The following is a 19,623-nucleotide window of genomic DNA, read 5'->3' as shown; positions in this document are numbered from 1 at the left end:
ACTCACTCACCCTGGTGGGGATGGAATAAGGGGAGTGGTTTAGAAACTTTAGAAAGACAAAAAAAAATGGATACGGAAAAATTATCTCACTATCTATCTACCCATCTACACTGAAGTCATTCTTGTAGCCAAATGAATGGTTTACTTACCTGGGGCCTCTTGTTGATGACTGGAGGACAGCAGCAGGTCTTTATGAACCACACCCACTACGCGGCATCTGACACCTCTCACCATTTCCAATTGCAGCCTGGCCAGGTGGAACAGCGGTGAAAGGTGACCATCAAGCACGGCAGGTCTGCAATCAAGCTGGCCACCACACACAAACACATACGCAAGCCGATATATACTCACACACAAACACAAACACCACACACACACACACACACACACACACACACACACACACACACACACACACACACACACACACACACACACACACACACACAAACACACCACACACACACACACACACACACACACACACACACACACACACACACAGAAAGCCGTTCATTTTTACTGTCAATGGACAACAGGTGTGAGGCAGGTGCCCTGGCCGTTCTTTTTTTTCTAGTTTTAACGAGTCCTCCACATTAAAATATGCATGAGATGGCCCATTGCCTCACTGCTGTTGCCACGGCTTTATCCACCTGGCAACGGGGGGCATCGTTGCACCACGTTCCTCTGCACCCTGCTGCCCGAACAAGGTTGGCTTTTCATTCGGGGCTTGTAATGAGTTTAAATATTCCATGAGTTTCTGCTGCCGTTTTAATAATTGAGGCACAATGCTTACGCCTACACACACACACACACACACACACACACACACACACACACACACACTCACAGACTACACCAGCAGGATGGGCAGCCCTGGGACCAGTGAGGGGACAGAGAGAGCAGGGAAGGTGCATGGGAAAGTGGGGCTCCCAGAAAACCAGGGGCCGAACGGGGACCCGACGCCAGCTGTCCCCTTCATTGCCGCGGCCCGTCATTGGGGGAGGTGGGGAGGCAGATTGAGAGTCGTTATTTTCTGTTTGTTTTATGGCTAAAAAAAAAAAAGCCCCTTAATCCACCATAAAAAATGAAGGACAATGATACAGTGTAGTAGGCCTAACAGTTCTAAATCTAATAGATAGGCTTATGTGATGTGTAACACAGTGTTCAAATAGGGTAACAAAGTTAATTTCATAGTTGAAACTTGGAAAGCCTCAGTGAATGCTCCCAGTGAGGTCAGGGAATACTTTTGAGGACATATAACCCAGGACATGTGTCTGAATCAAATGTAAACACAACACCACCACAGACTAAAACATGTAGAGCGATGTAAAGCATACCGAAGTCACACATTTGATTGACAGTCCACATACAGACTGAATTACCTCTATCATTAAGTCATTCTGAGATTGAATTGAATATTAAAATTGGCTTACCGTACGCCATCGTATTTTAATGCTGGTCATAATGGTGTTACTTTATTTAGCCATTTATTCTCTGAGGTGGTACTCATTGTGAAAAGTTTGAGAACCACTGGAATAAACAATATATAGGTGCATAGTTTGTATGGCATAAGATAACGTGTGTGGAGACACAGCATATGACTCATTCAAAAAACAGTGCTGAATGAGTAGTAACGTAACTTGGTCAGTCATTAGCCAAATGAAGTAGACTTATGGACTTTTGTCTGTGACTGTTCTTTCTATTTGTTGACCTGCACTCCAAGTGTGTAGTCTATCATTTATAGGTCTTTAAACTGACCCTAATTTACCATCACCTCTGTTTGGAATTCAAATATTTCAAAAGTAATTTTTGAAAAGAAAAAACAAAAGTCCATGTCAAATACTTTTTTTCTTTGAATGAATGTGTTTTCTTTGACAGAAGAGAATGTTTTTTTTATTGAAGATATATTTTTTGATTGAAGCACACTTTTTTACGATTGAATAATAAAGAGACAAATCTACCTCCATAGTCAACACAGTAAATGTGAAAAGCTTCAACTCAGTAGGCCTTTCATTGGTGTGTAGGCCTATGTCTCCCCCTTGTGACTGTAAGTGTGATTGCAGATGCATGTGATTTATTATATGGTTCAGATTAGCCTACTTTGCATTCCTTTGGACCTGTTAAAGCACAAAAAAATGAAGCACAACAAACAAAAACCTAATTAAAAAAACTACCCATATGGTAGGCTAGCCTATGAAGAAAGAAAATGCCTCTCCGTCAAGTTAGCAGTACAGTTCATATTTTACTACGAGTAGTTGAATTCAAAACCACGCCGAAAACCAACCTCCAACATGTGGCAAGCACGAACATGCCCAACATGTTTTCATCACGTGCTTATAAGGACCCTACTGCTATGGAAACCAACGAGGTAACTGAATTTACTGCCTGAATAATAAAACTAGATGCACTGAAAACATACCCTATGCATCGGACCTCTATCCGTATATGGAGATAAATTCGATGTAACCTTTAAAACACATCATTAATGGTCATTTGTCTAAACCAAACGAAGCATAATTACTAATCATTACTTTCTGGCAATCGCAGTAACGCATGCCTTTAGGATTAGGGTAGCCTAGCAAGTAGACGCTCAAATGAAAAACGTTGGACGAGTCTTTTACTGTCTATGGTTGTTTTATGTTGTTGGTTTTTTTTACTGTTTATGGTTAGCGCTGGATAGAAAGCCTATTATTGACGGGGTTGGAAGATATTAACTTGTCTGTCAGCCAGCAGTTAGCATAGCCTACCTCATATTAGATAAACATGTCACGTCTCTGCAAGAAAACACAGTCTGTCTGCACGGATGATCCTCTGTCTGATGATGGAGTAGGCAGGAAAATTACATTGCTGCGGCAGATTGTAACATCATGTTATGGTCCATACGGCAGATTAAAGCAAGTTCATAACAATGTAGGAGGCCACGTTCAAACCACCTCCACATCGGCAGTGCTATTCAGAACTGTGCAAACGTCCGAACCATTACTGAAGCTGTTGATGGTTTCCTTACAGAACCACATACAGCGTTTCAGTGACTGTGGATTATTCGCAGCTATTCTTTGTCTTGAGCTTGTCGAAAACATTAAAATACTTGATATTCGAGCCGGCGTTGTGATCTCTGTGATCAGGCATCTACAGAAGCTATGCAACACATATCTAATGGGAAGGGACTGCAACTGTAAGGTCAAAATAGATTTCAACAGCTGTCAGGAACTTCTGGCCTTAACTCGAAGCACTATCATGAGCAAACCAGCGTGTGGTCTTAATCCCACTGAAACACATTACATTAGCACTTTGGTGTTAAAGGCCTTCCTACAAACAATTTCTACCAGTCTTTCTGATAATGTGCATCTTGGCAAGACAGTAGTGGTTCCTTTGGAGGGTGAAGCAGTGGAGAAATCTGCTGTCTTTTCAGGGATCTTAATAGACATGCCTGAGTTGTTTCCATCTGAAGCTGTAGAGAGCCTTGACTCTGGTCCCTATAGAGTAGCCGTGTTCAGTGCCTCACTGTCTGGAGATCTGTCAGAGATTGGGGAGAAGACTCTTGAGATCCACCATGGAGCTGATCCAGAAGCAGACCTCCTAGGCACGCTTCTGCAGCTGGGTGAGCAGGTGATCAGGGACGGGGTGACCCTGTTTATGTGCCAGAGGGTGATCCACCCCATCCTGCAGCAGTACCTGGAAGAACGTGGTGTATTGGTGGTGGAGAGGCTGGGCATCGCTCTCTTGGATCCAGTCATCACCATGACAGGTTTGATATCATAGTCGTATGGACAGCCAGTCAGATTAATGATACTTGTTATAACTGCTTGTAATTATGTCAGTTTAGAGGATTACACTCATTTTGTTTGTCTGGACCTAGTCTTTTACTTAGACAGTGCAATGTCGTCAGTTCATTTTTGGTAATGAATTTTTGTGGTGAACAGGTGCTCAGGCCATGGCAACTTTCCACACTCCAGTTCCTGCAGAGGCCTATGGAGGGGTGAATGCACTACGGATACAGTGTTTTGGATCTAGAAAGATGCTGCACCTAATACCCTCTGGGGACCCTGTGGTGTGTACCATGGTGCTTTGCCACAGGAATGAGACCATGCTGGATGAACTCAAGGTAAATCGATGTGGCAAACTCTATTGTGCCAGTCACCATCCTTTATCTCAACTGAGATTAACAAAATAAGGGTATTCAAATGCAAACCTTATTGTTCTCATTAGAGAACTGTTTTAGCTAAACATGGCTTCGTTTGTTAATATACAGTTGGCATGTGAGAGGGCAGCTCATGTGTTGCGGCTGACTTTGAAGGACCCTTATGCACTGCTGGGGGGTGGCTGCACGGAGACACATCTAGCTGCTTACACCCGCCACATGGTTTGTCCCCCTCTTACTTGGTTATCCCTTACTGGTAGTGTTGTAGACAGTTTGGTCATATATTATGCAATGTAAAATCTTGTAAAAATGTAAAAAAACAATGTTTGTCTCTCTTGTTGGGATGTTCTATTTAATTGGGGGCCAAGCAGCGAAGCTGCGAAGCACCCATAGTGTTTGTACCTTTTTCTATTATATATTCTTCTCCTCTGGAAGTCTATGGCAGCCCATAGATCCATACAGTAAACAGTTGTGAAATTTGGCACACTTATTCTACACACAACTCTAAGCACTTTCACCAATTTACAGACTCCAGACCTCAAACCTCTAGCGCCACCAACAGGTCAAAATTCATCAATTTTTCAACAACATTAATGCAAATATCTCTGCCATGCTTAAACCTATCAAGCTCAAACTTGCTCAGTGTATTAAGGCAAGAGTCAAGGCCCCACCCACCAATTAACAAGACTTTTTCATGAACGCTGTAGCGCCACCAACAGACCAAAGTCAAAACTTTCAAAAGGCTACTCTGGTCACAAATTTCATCCGATTCTCACCAAAATTTGCACACACCATCTGCAGACCATGCCTTCTTATTGCATTGCTTTTTGGAAGAATTGACAAAATTATTTGCCCGTAACAGCCAATCAAATTAGGCGGCGAAGCCGCCACACAGACATTAAACTTATATCTCTATGGAAGCCATAGAACCATACTGTAAAAAGTTCTGAAATTTAACACACATATTCCGCTATGGCCAATGGCCACTTTCCCCAATTTACAGACTCCAGACCCCAAAACTCTAGCGCCACCAACAGGTCAAAATTCATCCATTTTTCAACAACATTAATGTAAATATCTCTGCTATGCTTGAACCTATCAAGCTGAAACCTCCTCAGTGTATTAAGGCAAAAGGTATGGCCCCACCCACCAATTCACAAGACTTTTCCATTAACGCTGTAGCGCCACCAACAGACCAAGATCAAAACTTTCAAAAGGTTTCACAGGTCACAAATTTCCTCCATTTCTCACCAAAATTTGCACACACCATCTTCAGACCATGCCTTCTTATTGCATTGCTTTCTGGAAGAATTGACAAAATAATTTGCGCGTAACAGCCAATCAAAATTGGCGGCGAAGCCGCCACACAGACATTAAACCCATATCTCTATGGAAGCCTTAGAACCATACAGTAAAAAGTTCTGAAATTTAACACACATATTTCTCTATGGCCAATGACCACTTTCCCCAATTTACAGACTCCAGACCCCAAAACTCTAGCGCCACCAACAGGTCAAAATTCATCAATTTTTCAACAACATTAATGCAAATATCTCTGCTATGCTTGAACCTATCAAGCTCAAACTTGCTCAGTGTATTAAGACAAAAGTCAAGGCCCCACCCACCAATTAACAAGACTTTTCCATGATTGCTGTAGCGCCACCAACAGACCAAGTTCAAAACTTCCAAAATGTTTCACAGGTCTTAAATTTCATCCGATTCTCACCAAAATTTGCACAAACCATCTTCAGACCATGCCTTCTTACTGCATTGCTTTGTGGAACAATTGACGGAAGTGCTCGCCTCTAACAGCCAATCCAAATTGGCGGCGAAGCCGCCACACAGGAAGTGAACCTACATCTCAGCAAGGCTTTCACGTATCAAGACTTGGGAACACATCCCAAGGACACACACAAACAAAAAAAAAAAATAGAAATTAATTTTGGCTATTTTCTTAACATCCACTCTCTCTCTGTCCCAAACCCAGACAAAAGCACATACAATCTCCTCTATGGTGATCGTGGGGGGCGGGGGTTCCATTTGCGCACGCCCACTCTCCCATTTCATGTGTTTTGACCACTAGGGGGGTGCTATAATCACATGAAGTCATCTCATTTTTCGTTCATGTTTTCATCTCTCTCTCAAACTCAGACACAAGCACACACACTCTCCTCTATGGTGGTCATGGGGGGGGGGGGGGGGGTGACTTTCCCACATTTTCCCATGGACTTCCTGGATGACAACTACGTCTATCCACCTAGCGGGTGGTAAGACACCTGGGATTTTCCGCTGCTGTGCCTCAGCCGGAGGCCATGTGAATCTTAGTAATGCCGCAGCCTCAAAAGGGATAGAGGGACTTACTCACTGTTAAACATATTGCTAGTTCATTCTCTATATATAGCCCACTCTTACCAGAGGTGTCTCTGCGACGGTGTGTGTTTGGACGATTGAGAGCTGAGCATTGTGGGTAAATCACACTCAAAGAGTTTAAAGGGGGCCAAGCAACAACATTAATGCAAATATCTCTGCTATGCTTGAACCTCTCAAGCTCAAACTTGCTCAGTGTATTAAGGCAAAAGTCAAGGCCCCACCCACCAATTAACAAGACTTTTCCATGATTGCTGTAGCGCCACTAGGGGCGCTATAATTAGCAAAACTTTCTCGGATCACCACCAAACTTGGTACGTGGACTTGTGAGCACATTCTGAGAACCTGCGCTAAATTTGGTGACGTTTGAACACTAGGGGCGCTATAATTAGCAAAACTTTCTCGGATCGACACCAAACTTGGTACGTGGATTTGTGAGCACATCCTGAGGACCTAAACTAAATTTGGTGACGTTTGAACACTAGGGGCGCTATAATTAGCAAAACTTTCTCGTATCGACACCAAACTTGGTACGTGGACTTGAGAGCACATCCTGAGGACAATGCGCTAAATTTGCTGACAAATCCAACGCTGCAAAAATCTTCAAACCTCCCTGCTTGGCCCCTCATTGCTGCTTGCAGCTATATTTTAACTTAAAGTTACAGTTTTTCTCAGTCGCTTTGGTGCTTTTCTCACATCACTATTAACATTTGCACAGCAGTTAGTGCATTTCTCAAAACAATAGTGCAAACTGCATTTTAACTTAGTGGATAACCTGCAAAAGCACGTAACTTGCTAAAAATGTATAGTCCATTTCTCAAACCCAAGTATTTGTGTCAATGAAACTGATGGTGCCATCAAAATGAGAATATGAGATATGAGATGAGCAAATGAGATATTGTTTATGAACAAGATAGTCAAATGGCTTTGTCATGTTTTCATTATGACAGCTCTCTCAGTGTTTTCCAATGCAAAACAAGGTCAGAACTCGGTGACATAACCTGAAAATGACAATTTAGACAGCAACTGAAAAGTTACACATTGCTGTAGTTAGGGGAGTGAGTACAAGACACTGAATACGTGCGTTTCACATTTTTACTGTATGCTCTTTGCAATTCTATAGCATTGTGACAGAAGTTGATAACTAGTTCAACAATTGTGTATGTAATGACTCAAGCAACGAAATGAAGACTATTAGTTTTATTGGGAACGACTAGTATCCATAAGTATAGTTCATTTTGACTGACATGACATAAGCAAATGATAATGTTATAAAACAGCAGAGAATTGTATGAAATCAACTGATACATGTCCAAAAGCATTTGAAATTTGTTCAGAGGAAAATTGTGAAGGAGAAATTGTGATGTGCACAAATGACTTAATGTTATGGAGGGTGAACTAATAGTTATGAGAATGTTCATTCTGATCTGAGAAAAGCACCAAATCGACTGAGACAGTATTACTATATAAAACGTAACTCTTAATATAAAAGTTATTATTACAACGCTTATTGATTATTATTTACCTTTAGTGTATTGCAGTTTTACATTTTGTATTTCCTTTCAAGTGTTGGTTCACAGTGATTTTGATATTAACTGTTCAGTTCTTTCCTGAAAATGACCAGATATTCAGGTGAATGTCTGTGCACATTAGAATTTGACAACTGAACTTCTGACAAATTTGCCCCTAGGATTTAGTTTCTGAATGTATTTTATTGAATTGGGACTGGTGTAACTTGTTTTTCATGGACCCCCACAGAGTCAGGAAAATCTGTTGGACGTTTCCACTGCACTGGACTGCTCTCCCTCAGACGTCCTGCAGGGGGCAGATGCTTTTTGTCAGTCGCTGGAAGCTGTGGCAGCAGCACTTGAGCACGACGGCGGTGACTCCCTAATCGACCTGACGCACGGCCATCGCTGGACCTCCGCCTCAGATGAAGTCGGGCATACCAACCGAGCCAGCTCCTGTAGCTGTGGTTTGATATCGAACAGTGCAGCTTTGCGGTGGACCCACCTCAACACCAAATACCCCTATTTCTGTCCAGCGCCCCCAACAAGCTCTGCTTCTCAGGTGTGCGTGCTAGACTCCTTTCTGGCCAAACTCAGTGCTCTGAATGTGGCTGTGGAGATGGCCAGCTTCCTCCTCGAGGTGAAGTACACGATTAGGGATGTGAATTAAGTAATGGACATGTTGTGCAATACATTCCACAATCAATGCTCTCTTCAATGAACATTATACTGTATTAATTGTGAAGCAGAACATCCATACCACCAGAGCACATTCATTAATGAAGTATTTCAGTAATCTAGACTCATTAACTAGCCTGAATAAAATAACAAAGAGGGCCCTCAAACTCCAAACATATACAGAAATTCATGTCAGGTAGTATAAGATTGAAATTATAGCTCAAAATTAAAATGTGGATGCAAATAATCTTACATTTCTACACGATAGTTAGCACAACAGTGTATGAGATATGTTTCTGTATGGGGTGGGACTGTGCACAGAATACTTCAAGAATGCTTGCATTTGCCCTGTTCTGTCAAATATGATGACCAGATCATCACAATTGCACAAAGGCACAATTGCTTTATTATATTGTTTTTTTGTGCGAAATGTAAAACTTTGAAACTGCCCTACAATTAGAAGATGCACTGTCAGTCGTAAAAAGGGCTTCCATAAGGTGTAATACACAGTATGGAATGTAGAAGGATTCAGAGCATGAAGACAAGTCACATAAAATAGAATCTGTCTAGTTATAAATACAGACGTTTCATATTTTTATTGAATGACAATCTGCACAAAGGACCTGCAACCAACACTCTTTTCCCCTGTTTGTGTATATTTTAAAGTTAAATAAACAGATGTTGTTATTTAGAAATATTGCTCTAGTATGTTACAGTAAAGTGTACACAGTCTCTAATAGATAAAAGGGATGATGCATCTTCGAGATTTGGGGTAATCTTCAAATTTCTCATGGTAAAACCTGGAAAAGATTACAGTAGACATTATAGTATACAGGTTATAGTTATACTGTTAGTCAATTTCAGTAATACACAGGAAAATATGTTCAATTCCTTGTGACATTGGTTGGGCCTTCCAAAGCAACTGATTAACAATCTAGCCTAATATAAAAGTCAGTGCAGGATTCAATAGCGACCCACAACTGGCTGGTGGTGACAGCTGCAACACACGCTACATGATGTACCCAAGATCTGTAAAGGCACTCCTTCACAGTAGATGTACTGTCCACAGTCAACCAACAACCTAGTTCAACCATGCATAATAAAACAGGGCGCAAGATATGACAAAGCACAACTGGCTGGTGACAGCTCCAACACAGACTGCAGGTTATCCCTGGGTGCATAAAGGCACTCCTTCACAATATGACATATGCTGCCCACAGCCAACAACAGTTAAACACAACCATAGATCCTGCAGCACAAAACAATGACTACACATGGCTACCTTTGAGAGCATTTCACTTGTTTGATTGAATCAAACCCACAGCACTTCAAAAAAACAGTGGCATCCGGAGTCTCAGACCCACTCCCTGTACACTCATGATAGGTTAGGACACATATCACACCAAGAGACACCACCAGATACACCTCAAGGCATGGGTCTTCAACCGGGGGTCCGCGACCCCTAGGGGGTCCGCGGAGGTACTGCAGGGGGTCCGCGAAAATATTTCGTCTGAAGCATTTTTTTCTCTTCCAAAAAATTTTGTCAAAGTTAACATAATGTTCAATGAAAATCGCTTCATATTCGTTTTTAAATAACACATTGTAGGCTACCCATGAATCATGCATGTGATAATGTGATCCCTGTAACATTGTCGGGACTGATGGACCCTGAACTTTGCAGGGTAGCCTATTTGTTCTGTGTGATGTTTTGCTTTGTTTTTTTGTTTTTTTTAAATGAGAGTCTGAGGTCTTTGCACGGCAAGGCGTTCTGCGTGAATTCATTAATCCAACGTTCTCCGCGATGTCATACCAACAAAATGAAACGATAACGATAATCTTGTGTGTTTGTGTTTCCTTGTGTAAGACAAGTTATATTTACACAAGATGCAGAGGCTCTCTGTCTGTATCAGGTTGAGCAAATTACGCTTTGCCTGAATTTATCTGAATTTATACCACCAGAGAGGGTTAAAGCGGAGCTTCTCACACTTGAATATTAATTCGCCAATGTGAATGTAACGGTAAACACAGCAACGTTGTATCTAAGACAGCGGCAATATTAAACGAAAATGATAGTAGCAGTGGTATAAACGGGATAATCAACTCCGCGCCGTGCGTTTATAGGAAAATAATGCACTGCAATAATGCCTGCGGTGTCGGGACCTTATTAACACTTAAAACGTGCATTATTTTCCTAAACGCACGGTGCGTCGTTGATTATCCCTTACATATACACCTTAGTTGACCCTTGCGACATTCATTCTATTATAGGGCGAGTTTATGCAACACTATGTAAAGAATTATCAGAAACGAGTTGTATAAAGCAGTTACCCCCCTGTTAATAATAACTTATGTTTAGAATGTGTGCGTTCGTGTGTGTGTGCCTGCGCGAACGTGCATGCATGTAGGCACTAATGACTGACGGTTCAAATGATAAGCATGATTTGAGGTGTGCCAGGTGTGGGGGTCCGTGCTCAGTCTCTCTCACAGCCAAGGGGTCCTTGGGCTGAAAAAGGTTGAAGACCCCTGCCTCAAGGTATAACTCCTTTACAGTTTCTACGTAGAAGTGACTGTGAAAACATCTGTGAAAACCAAATTCCAACAGAAGTGTTCAGCTACAAAGTCCCTAACACTATCTCCACTCATCTTGGGTGTGTGATTGCCAGCTGCGTCCCCTACTTCCGCTACCAGTTCCGCGTGGTTTAGCTTCTTCCTCTCCTTTCAAATCTTCCTCTGAAGTATTGCCAAAGAGAGTTATTGAATCACCCAAAATAGTAAGCAGTTCGGTCACACTCAGATTACACACCTCACCCTCTTCAACAATTTACTGTGGTTCTGTGGAGTTGGAAAGATCATAAGTGGCTCCAACAATGAATTGATTATGGTTAGGAGTCGTAGCCTAAGCCTACAGCTCTCTGTAGGTGACTTTCCTCTTCTCAATATCACAGTTTATCCATTTCCCTTGCTTTTTTAGGTATCACTGCTTATTGTTTAGTTTCTTCTTGCTCATGAACCAAACAGGTTACCACCTGCCTCCTCTCCTGTGGCCTATGTAGCCTTATCTACTTTCCAACTGGTACCAAGACCAGCCACTCTTTAAGGTGCCCTGGACCCTTTCCAACAACCCATTTAGATGCCCTTATAGTAATTGCTCCATTGCCATGGTGAAAGCCAGTGGTGTACACCCAGCCATAATACCATCCTCCAAATGCCAGGATGTGGTGCAGTTCCTTGTTTTGAAGCACAACTGAATGCTCTGAAAAAAAAATTGCCCTGAGTGACGCAGCGATTTTCCCAGGGACCTGAAAGCAGCTGAATTCCTTCCATTTGGCTCAGACCCAGAAGCATTTGCAATGTCCAAAAATACCACATGGAGGTCTCTGCCATCGGTCCTTGCTGCCTGAATTTGATGCCAAATAATTTAACTGTGTTCCAGACATCCCTACAAATCCTGGGATTCCTGCTTTATGCATGGAAGCATCTATCAAACTTTTCTTTGGCTTTCAAATAGGAGACCAAGCTCCTTGCCAACACACTAAAGATCTTTCCTTCCTCATTAAGAAGAATTGCCATTCAAAACTGGCCTATTGTAGCAGCATTCTTGCACAATCTCTAGCACCTCTTTATGCCTAGGTGGGCCCTTGTCCATTGGTGCCTCTGAATGCCCACTTTCTAGGTTGCTTTCAACTTTCAAACCTCCCGTTTTCTCCATGTGGACGTCACAAACGTTGACGTCTTCACAAAAAATCAAGCTTTGAAGAAAGCAGGCACTTGCTTTGTCATCTGAGGAGTGCTATCGTATTTAGCATAGCAAATCACCTCCTCACCTCTGCTCACAGTACCTTCTCTCTGGTCTTCATCTGCTTGTTTTCACTGCTTCTTCAACACCCTCCTCTTCAAAGCAACTATTTAGCCTTTCCATTTCAACCTGTGGTCTTGATTTGGCTTGACCTTGACCTTATTGTACAGGGATGGTTTTCAGACAATTTCCTTATCTTTCTAGCCTGGCTAGCGCCTACCACTTCTCAAATGAGACGTGGTCTGGCAACCAGACGTATTTCAAAAAATGCCCAGATCCGTTCATTGGGCGCCACGGATGTCTATCAAATGCGTCTGTGCATTGCTCATCATGGTCTTGCTTTCTCCCCTGTTCTGTGATTGGTCGCCAACATCCGGCGAAAATGTGGGCGTTAGTTTCCAGACTGCCTTAGCAGCGTGAAAGAAATCACCGCGCAAGGCAGTATGGGAACACCCAGGCTAATATCTTTCCATGTTAGAATTATACCTCATTCATTTTTGTATCCATTGTTCCCTTAAATCCTTATCAAATTCTCCTTTAAATCAACACTGATGCAAAGTGTTGCAATGTACAGTAGCTGTGTGGAAGGGGGCCTGTATACTGTATGAAGTCTGCTGGTACCTGTGATGATTGCGGGCTCTGGGGATGATGAAACACCATGAGAAGAAGGTGAAGGAGAAGGAGGGCAGGGAGCAGGCTGCTATGGCGTAACCCAACCACTCCAGAATCTCCCCGAAATAGTTGGCACAGGACACATACTCAAACAGGCCTCCTGCGAGAGCACACGAGAGGTCAGCTGAGAGATTATGTGACCAGAAGATCTCTCGTCATTCAAATACTATACAGTGTCGCCGTCACCTCTGGGGATCTTGTAAGTTGTCTCCCCCGGTTTCCTGAGGTTGCGAAGAATGCCGTCACTGTGGATATTGATGGCCATTCCCAGGTAAAACAATATTGATCCTAAAAAGACACGTTTGTTGTTGAAGGTTGTAGAACACCTCAAATATAAATATGTCTATATGTGTAATTGAATTCCTACAATCAAAAAAGGCATTCACCAATTCCTTGCTGTATAACTGTCAGCCATGTTGTTTCATAAGCAGCACAGTGCAACAAGTAGTGTCCCTGCATGAAGCCATTGCTTGAACAGAAGACTGCTGCTGACACCATGACATTGACAGGAAATGGCTGTCCACAGGTCAGTGGTGCGTAGATAAATGTCCTGGAGTCAGAAAGCACATCATGATTTACAGATGCATGACTGAACTGTAGGCTACCGATACTACTACTACTACTACTACTACTACTAATAATAATAATAATCTTATTGTCCACAAAAGTAGAAATTTGTCTTTGGCTACACATGTTAGTCCAAAAATATACAATAAATATACGTAATAAATAGCATATACAGGCAACAGACAGCAAAAACAACTGTATGGTCATGAAGACTTATTTAAGCAATGCTATTGCACTTGGTATGAATGACTTTTTTAGATATGTTCATGCTGTGGCAGCTCTATACGTCTCCCTGAAGTCAGTTTCATAAATTCCCAGAATGTATAATTATGAAATACCCTCACCTCCTCTACAGGCTGATCATGAACCACAGCAGGTGATAAATCCTGACAGGCATTGTGATAGCTCAAAATCACCAGTTCATAGTCTTGTTTTCATTCATAGAAAGGGCACTGTCGCCCCCAATACAGTTAGAGTACTGTATACTACATGTAGCCTAATCGACTGTATTCCCTGTCTGCATAAGCCCAACCAGCAACATGTTATCAGTATATTTGTACAAAAATGGTAGGTAGAGTTCAGAATCTGGATTTCGCCAGTGTATGAGGAGAAGTGAACAGAGGAGCGCACACAGCCTTGAGCTTGTGCAACCCGTATTCAGCATAACAGTTTCAGAAATAATGCCATTGCACTTAACCCTCGCTGGATGGTCTGTGAAAAGTTCATGGATCCACTGTACAAAATAACTGTTTATTGTTTAACAGAAGCTGGAATAATCTAGTTAGAACTGCTGTGAGCTCAAACCTGCAAGCCTTCAGCACCCTACCGTTCCAGGTAATTTTCTTTATTTGATTCTATAGGCTGGCTACTACTTCCACCTCTGTCAATAGTTGGGGAGTGTTGTGCTATTATCAACCTTTTCAGTGTTAGAACAAATGAAAAATTGCCAAATCTTGAGTAAAATGTATACAGATCATTGTCAAAAGGTCAAGGTCAGATCATTGACGAAAGGTCAATGATCTTCACTGAGTATACAGATCATTGACAAAAGGTCAAGGTCAGATCATTGACAACAGGTCAATGATCTTTACTAAGTAGGACATCCTGTCTTTAACTGTCCATGTCCATCATTCAATCCATTCCAGGCTTCCCTGCATCACCGGAGCAGAGCTAGCTCTCCTCTTTCTCTTGGTATTTTACTCTATTCTTCTTTATAATCAACCTTAATTCCCTTCTTTTTGATTTCACTATCCAAATCCCCATTGGAGGCAGTTCTCCTTTCCATAATACACTGTCACATCTCCGCTGGAGCTTCTGGTCTATTAGAGTAAATTCTAGACAAGACAAGACAAATTCTGAAGGTATAAATATGGAGATGATGTGACTTATGGGGCTATAAGTTAAATGCTATAGCAAAGTATTAAGTCTAAAGATAATTTAATATCAAGGCAAAATCTATTTGCAAATGTGATACCATAAACAAGATCCTAAGCATAAACATGGGTGGAGTAGCTGAAAGATCTCACATGCCATATGATCATAATCTGGAGTTCATGCTCAAAAACTTTGCTCATACAGTACAGTAGACTGACTTTTCACTTCACCCCACACTTAAATCAGGCCACATGAGCTTGAAGTGCAGGCGAAAGCTAGCCTGGAAAACCAGCGCCAACTGCTGGACGGCAAAATGTTTTGCCTGCATTTGGGTCTGGCCTCGGACCATTGAACATTTTGAAAACACTGCCCTGAATCTGGCAGATGGCAACTAAACCAATCACAACGCAGAGATGTGTTTTGAATCAACGCGGGCGGGGCAGAGGGCTCTGGGGCGGGGTTTTGAGGGAGCGTTGGCCTATAGGCACAGACACGGTTTGAAAGACAACGGGTTGTGCTCATCAAAAATGTTCCGTTGTTTCCATTCATCGAGGCCAGACTAAATTAGACATCCAATCCATTTAGGCTGGTTTATCAGGCTAGGTGAAAGCTGTGCCAGCGCCACCTCGGGAGAAGTTAGTTTGTTTGTAATCAAAACACTTCCACAGTTGACATTTGGTATCTATTACATCAGAAGCATGGCCAATCATAATGTTACAATAGCTGGGGGATCTAGACATACCTAGGGGGAAATGCCTCTGCACTGTTCCATGCAGATACAAAATTGACTAATGCAATGTTTCACTGTGTGCTCTGCAGAGGTTATCTGGTCAATATAATTAGCATAATTGAGGCATTTATCACCAGGCTTGTCACAAGATTGTGTAAACTGCATATTGTTTATTCTGTGTTTTGGATTAAAACTGTGTAAGATATTACATTTATGAATAATCAGCTCATATAAATTTAGTTTGAAAAGTTTCCACAGAGTAAAACCTGTTGCTACACCTTACGTGAATTGAGACAACCATGTACACCACTATTTTCTATGAAAAGTCTTTGCACTTCAGTAATTTTCATATGGGGTAAATTTCATATTGTCATAATTTTCATATTTGGTAAATTTCTTATAATCCATTTTCAGGACATACTGACCTACCTGTGAAAGTAGTGCAGGCCAAACATCCCAAACAGTATGCACATGCCCACTGCAGAGGCTTCATGTGAGGTAAACAAAAATAGCAGCAGGGGGCACAGAAAGGCTGGAAGCTCCTGCAGGAACCAGGCCACTTTGGCTGGCACCACACAGCCCCTGCCAGAGGGGTCCTGGTAGCGTCCGTAAAATGCAGGCGTTCTCCAGAAGCGTGCCAGATGGAGCAGGGAGCTCAAAATGAGGACGATGCTCAGGAACTGCAATAGGACCCACTGGCACTCCATGGGGGGGAGGGGGGGGGGGTCGTTGTTGTTGCAGTAGTTCGTTAAGGTTCTGGTTTGCTCCTGGGTCCTTTCCACACACACAAACGTGCGCGCGCATGCACACACACACGCACACACACTCTTGGTCTTAATTGGTGGAGTCCTTGTCCTATTCCTTGCGTAGTCCACAGTTGCCCTGGTCTGATCAGCTTCTCTCCTTCTGAAGCAGCAGTAAGTAAACAGAGTTAGCAGTTAGCAGTGAGGCTGTGAGAGGCAGCCAAGTTGTGCTGTCCTGTGCTGTGGCTAAGTTGAAATGTGACTTGAGTCAGAGTGAGCTCTCTCTCTCTCTCTCTGAAATGCAGGGTGAAGGAGGGGGCACAACATGTCTGGGAAATCATGTATCCCATTCTCTGAGTGCTCCCACACTCCCTGAATGTGCACTATGTTTGCCCAACTTTGTTGCCTCTGTAAGCATTGGGGTCATGCACTAATGAGAGAGAGAGAGAGAGAGAGAGAAAGAGAGAGAGAGATATGATGATGATGTTGCTCCATTGTTATCAGGACCATCAAATTGCCCAGTATGATTTATTATCTCAGTATTAAATCCCAAGCTTTACTTTATTTCAACGCAACCCCCAACCCTGACAACAACAAAAAACACCTCCCCTGGATCCTTTTCAAGCTCCTCTCTTGTAATTAAGTTGTCACCTGCAGAGACTTTAGTAATTATGCTTGTAGTGGACACATGGACTTCCTTTATCACCATCATTCATTCTTCCCCATGAAGTCATTAGTTACAGTAAATGTGACAGAATGACTGATTGCTTCAGCGCAATAACAACTACAGGCACCACATTGCCAGATTGGAGTTGAACATGTGTGTCATAAAAACAATGCAGACTTGATAAATCATTTGTGAACAGTTTGATTTGAAATTTGATTAAGTTTGATTACATTTGAGTTTATTTGAACACAACTGTACATGTTCAGCACCATTTTGAATTTAACGGGAAGCATTTCAGAAAAAAATATTAGTCTGTTAAAAAAAATAGCAGTATTGAAATGCTATTCTTCTACCTCAAACAGTTGACAAAAACTGGAGAATCTTTTCGAGATTGAACTTTTTACATTTATATCACTGAACTAATATTTAGCTGCAGAACCAGTTTTTGATACTGTAACTGCTGCACATCTGTCAGCACATCTGCACATGTGTCAACCAACTTATTGCACCTATGAACAACAGGTATTTAATGATAATTATAAGAAATCAATAATAATAATAGCATTGATTTGGAATTGAATGTGGAATGTTTCCATTACGTTACAAATGATTAAAACAATTTTGCATGTTTTTTGCTATATAATTGAGCACAACTGTACAAAGTTGGAAGCAAGTTCTCAACATTGATTCCTGCTAATTTTTGATCTTTTTAATCTGTATTTTGCACATGCAGCAAGTTCACTATCTTCTTAACACCTCATTACTGACATTGCACAATAAAATACAAAGTACTGCTTACTGATTCAAACAGTGATGAAATCTCATGTTTCCTCTTATTAGTCAGTGAATTGACAGTGAACTGAAGACAGCCAGGTTTACACTCCAGGTTTACAACTATACAGCTGAGGAATAAAAGTGAAACGCCATTACTCTTCAAGCCTCATCAAAACAAATGGAAGAAGAAAGGCATCTGACCTGGAATAAGGACTTTAGGTATGCATGCATATATGCCAGTAGTTGGCCAGTACTGAGTGGACCAAAACCAAAATTTTAGGTCTGCAGTATTGCCTCGTTTTTGTCACAATACCTCTGATTACTGTCTTTTGTCTCGCTCCATAAGAGGATTAGCTGGGTGTGGTTGTGGCACTGACCCGTGAACAGTGTGCACAAATGCTCTCGTAATTACTTATAGCTCTAAACAGCAATTTCCCAGACATGAAAATCAGCAGGGCGTATGTTATTAAACTTTAACTTGGCTGAAGAAACTGGACACGCTTGCGTAGGTGTGATGTATTAATGAGTTAGAGAGAGGTTAGCAAAATACTGTGAAACAGTGTCCCAGAAATATGAATGAGGAATCTGGATGCACTGTACAGATGGCTTGGCATGCTTAATGCGTGTTCCCACAAAATGCCCTGAATACCATACAATTCAAAAGAATGTGATACACAGATGTTTTAGAATAATCCACTTCTGCTTGTTCGGTAACCAGTAACATGGAAAAGGCACTGTCTCTTATGTGCTCTCACTAAAGCAAAACATACCCACACTTTTTAATGTTGCACTCACAGTCTTACCAAAACACAAGGTTAACAGTCCACTGTTGGCTTTGCAGTCTTGCTGAGGCACAGCAAGTGGAACTTACACAGATGATGCCTATGCCTAGTCGCTTTAAGGTCACACACTTTTCACGCTTGAATATTTCCTATTTCTCACACACGCAAAGGGGTTCCCTTCCACATTAGCGATACTGGCATGGCCTTAATAGACACAAGAAAGCCTAAACTGATGCAAGACAGCACAAGAGAGTTGATTGTTTTTTATGTTTTTTTTTTTGCCTTAGATGTTAATAGAAGATATTTAGGACTTACAGAGCGACTTTCTCTCAGTTGCACGCAGGCTTCCTCTGGTTCTTTCCAGTGGGGCTGCAATAACAGCCCTCTGCCTTTGGCCACACAGCACGGTTCATTTACTTTGCAGTTATCCAGTCCTGTTATCTTTATTCAGCCGGACCACAGATATCCGGTACAGATCACAGCACTGGTTGAAAGGGCCCGGCCTTACCCATCGGAACAGTGACTCTCTAGAGTTCCAGAGTTGTATGGGCCCCTCTGGCCAATGGGACAGCTTTCTATTTGCCTACTGCCAACTGAGTTATTTGAGTGATCATGATCTCACTATCTTCACAAACTAATCTGGGATCTATTAAAAATGTTTAAATGATATTCATCACAGTGTAATGACAATAAAGAATATTGATAATATCATCCAAATAAATGGTGTTATAAACTGTAGCCCAGGACAAATGTATAATGCAAGAAATTATGTTTTGCTTTTCCCATAAACTTAAATTGACTTGGCTAAACTCACTTAACTG

The 19,623-nt window shown here is 41.9% G+C and overlaps 2 protein-coding genes across 2 annotated transcripts; one reads left to right on the top strand and one right to left on the bottom strand.

The window, feature by feature from the left end:
• Nucleotides 1-2,573: 2,573 nt before the first annotated feature.
• On the top strand, nucleotides 2,574-9,392 carry mkks (MKKS centrosomal shuttling protein). The gene is made up of 4 exons (XM_062519997.1): nucleotides 2,574-3,751; nucleotides 3,927-4,108; nucleotides 4,256-4,366; nucleotides 8,270-9,392. The coding sequence occupies exons 1-4, from the start codon at nucleotides 2,767-2,769 to the stop codon at nucleotides 8,687-8,689; spliced, it is 1,698 nt and encodes a 565-aa protein (XP_062375981.1). The 5' UTR covers nucleotides 2,574-2,766; the 3' UTR covers nucleotides 8,690-9,392.
• On the bottom strand, nucleotides 9,272-16,803 carry LOC134064174 (3-oxo-5-alpha-steroid 4-dehydrogenase 2-like). Its single transcript, XM_062519998.1, has 5 exons — nucleotides 16,266-16,803; nucleotides 13,552-13,715; nucleotides 13,352-13,453; nucleotides 13,115-13,265; nucleotides 9,272-9,497 (listed from the first exon to the last, which is right to left on the bottom strand). The coding sequence occupies exons 1-5, from the start codon at nucleotides 16,541-16,543 to the stop codon at nucleotides 9,431-9,433; spliced, it is 762 nt and encodes a 253-aa protein (XP_062375982.1). The 5' UTR covers nucleotides 16,544-16,803; the 3' UTR covers nucleotides 9,272-9,430.
• Between the last annotated feature and the right edge of the window lie 2,820 nt (nucleotides 16,804-19,623).

This window comes from Sardina pilchardus, chromosome 18 (genome assembly GCF_963854185.1).
Source record: "Sardina pilchardus chromosome 18, fSarPil1.1, whole genome shotgun sequence".
In the NCBI taxonomy this organism is placed as follows: Eukaryota; Metazoa; Chordata; class Actinopteri; order Clupeiformes; family Clupeidae; genus Sardina; species Sardina pilchardus.
The sequence above is the reverse complement of the archived record's forward strand: the minus strand, read 5'-3'. Positions and strand labels throughout refer to the sequence as shown.

What these genes read in the sequence shown, in the direction of transcription:
- mkks (XM_062519997.1), top strand. Translation starts at nt 2,767, where the DNA reads ATGTCACGTCTCTGCAAGAAAACACAGTCTGTCTGCACGGATGATCCT. An exon ending in TCCAGTCATCACCATGACAG is followed by an intron (nt 3,752 to 3,926) that starts GTTTGATATCAT and finishes TGTGGTGAACAG; the next exon opens with GTGCTCAGGCCATGGCAACT. An exon ending in CTGCTTACACCCGCCACATG is followed by an intron (nt 4,367 to 8,269) that starts GTTTGTCCCCCT and finishes GGACCCCCACAG; the next exon opens with AGTCAGGAAAATCTGTTGGA.
- LOC134064174 (XM_062519998.1), bottom strand. Translation starts at nt 16,543, where the DNA reads ATGGAGTGCCAGTGGGTCCTATTGCAGTTCCTGAGCATCGTCCTCATT. An exon ending in GGCCTGCACTACTTTCACAG is followed by an intron (nt 13,716 to 16,265) that starts GTAGGTCAGTAT and finishes TTCTGACTCCAG; the next exon opens with GACATTTATCTACGCACCAC. An exon ending in AGAGCCCGCAATCATCACAG is followed by an intron (nt 9,498 to 13,114) that starts GTACCAGCAGAC and finishes AATCTTTTCCAG; the next exon opens with GTTTTACCATGAGAAATTTG.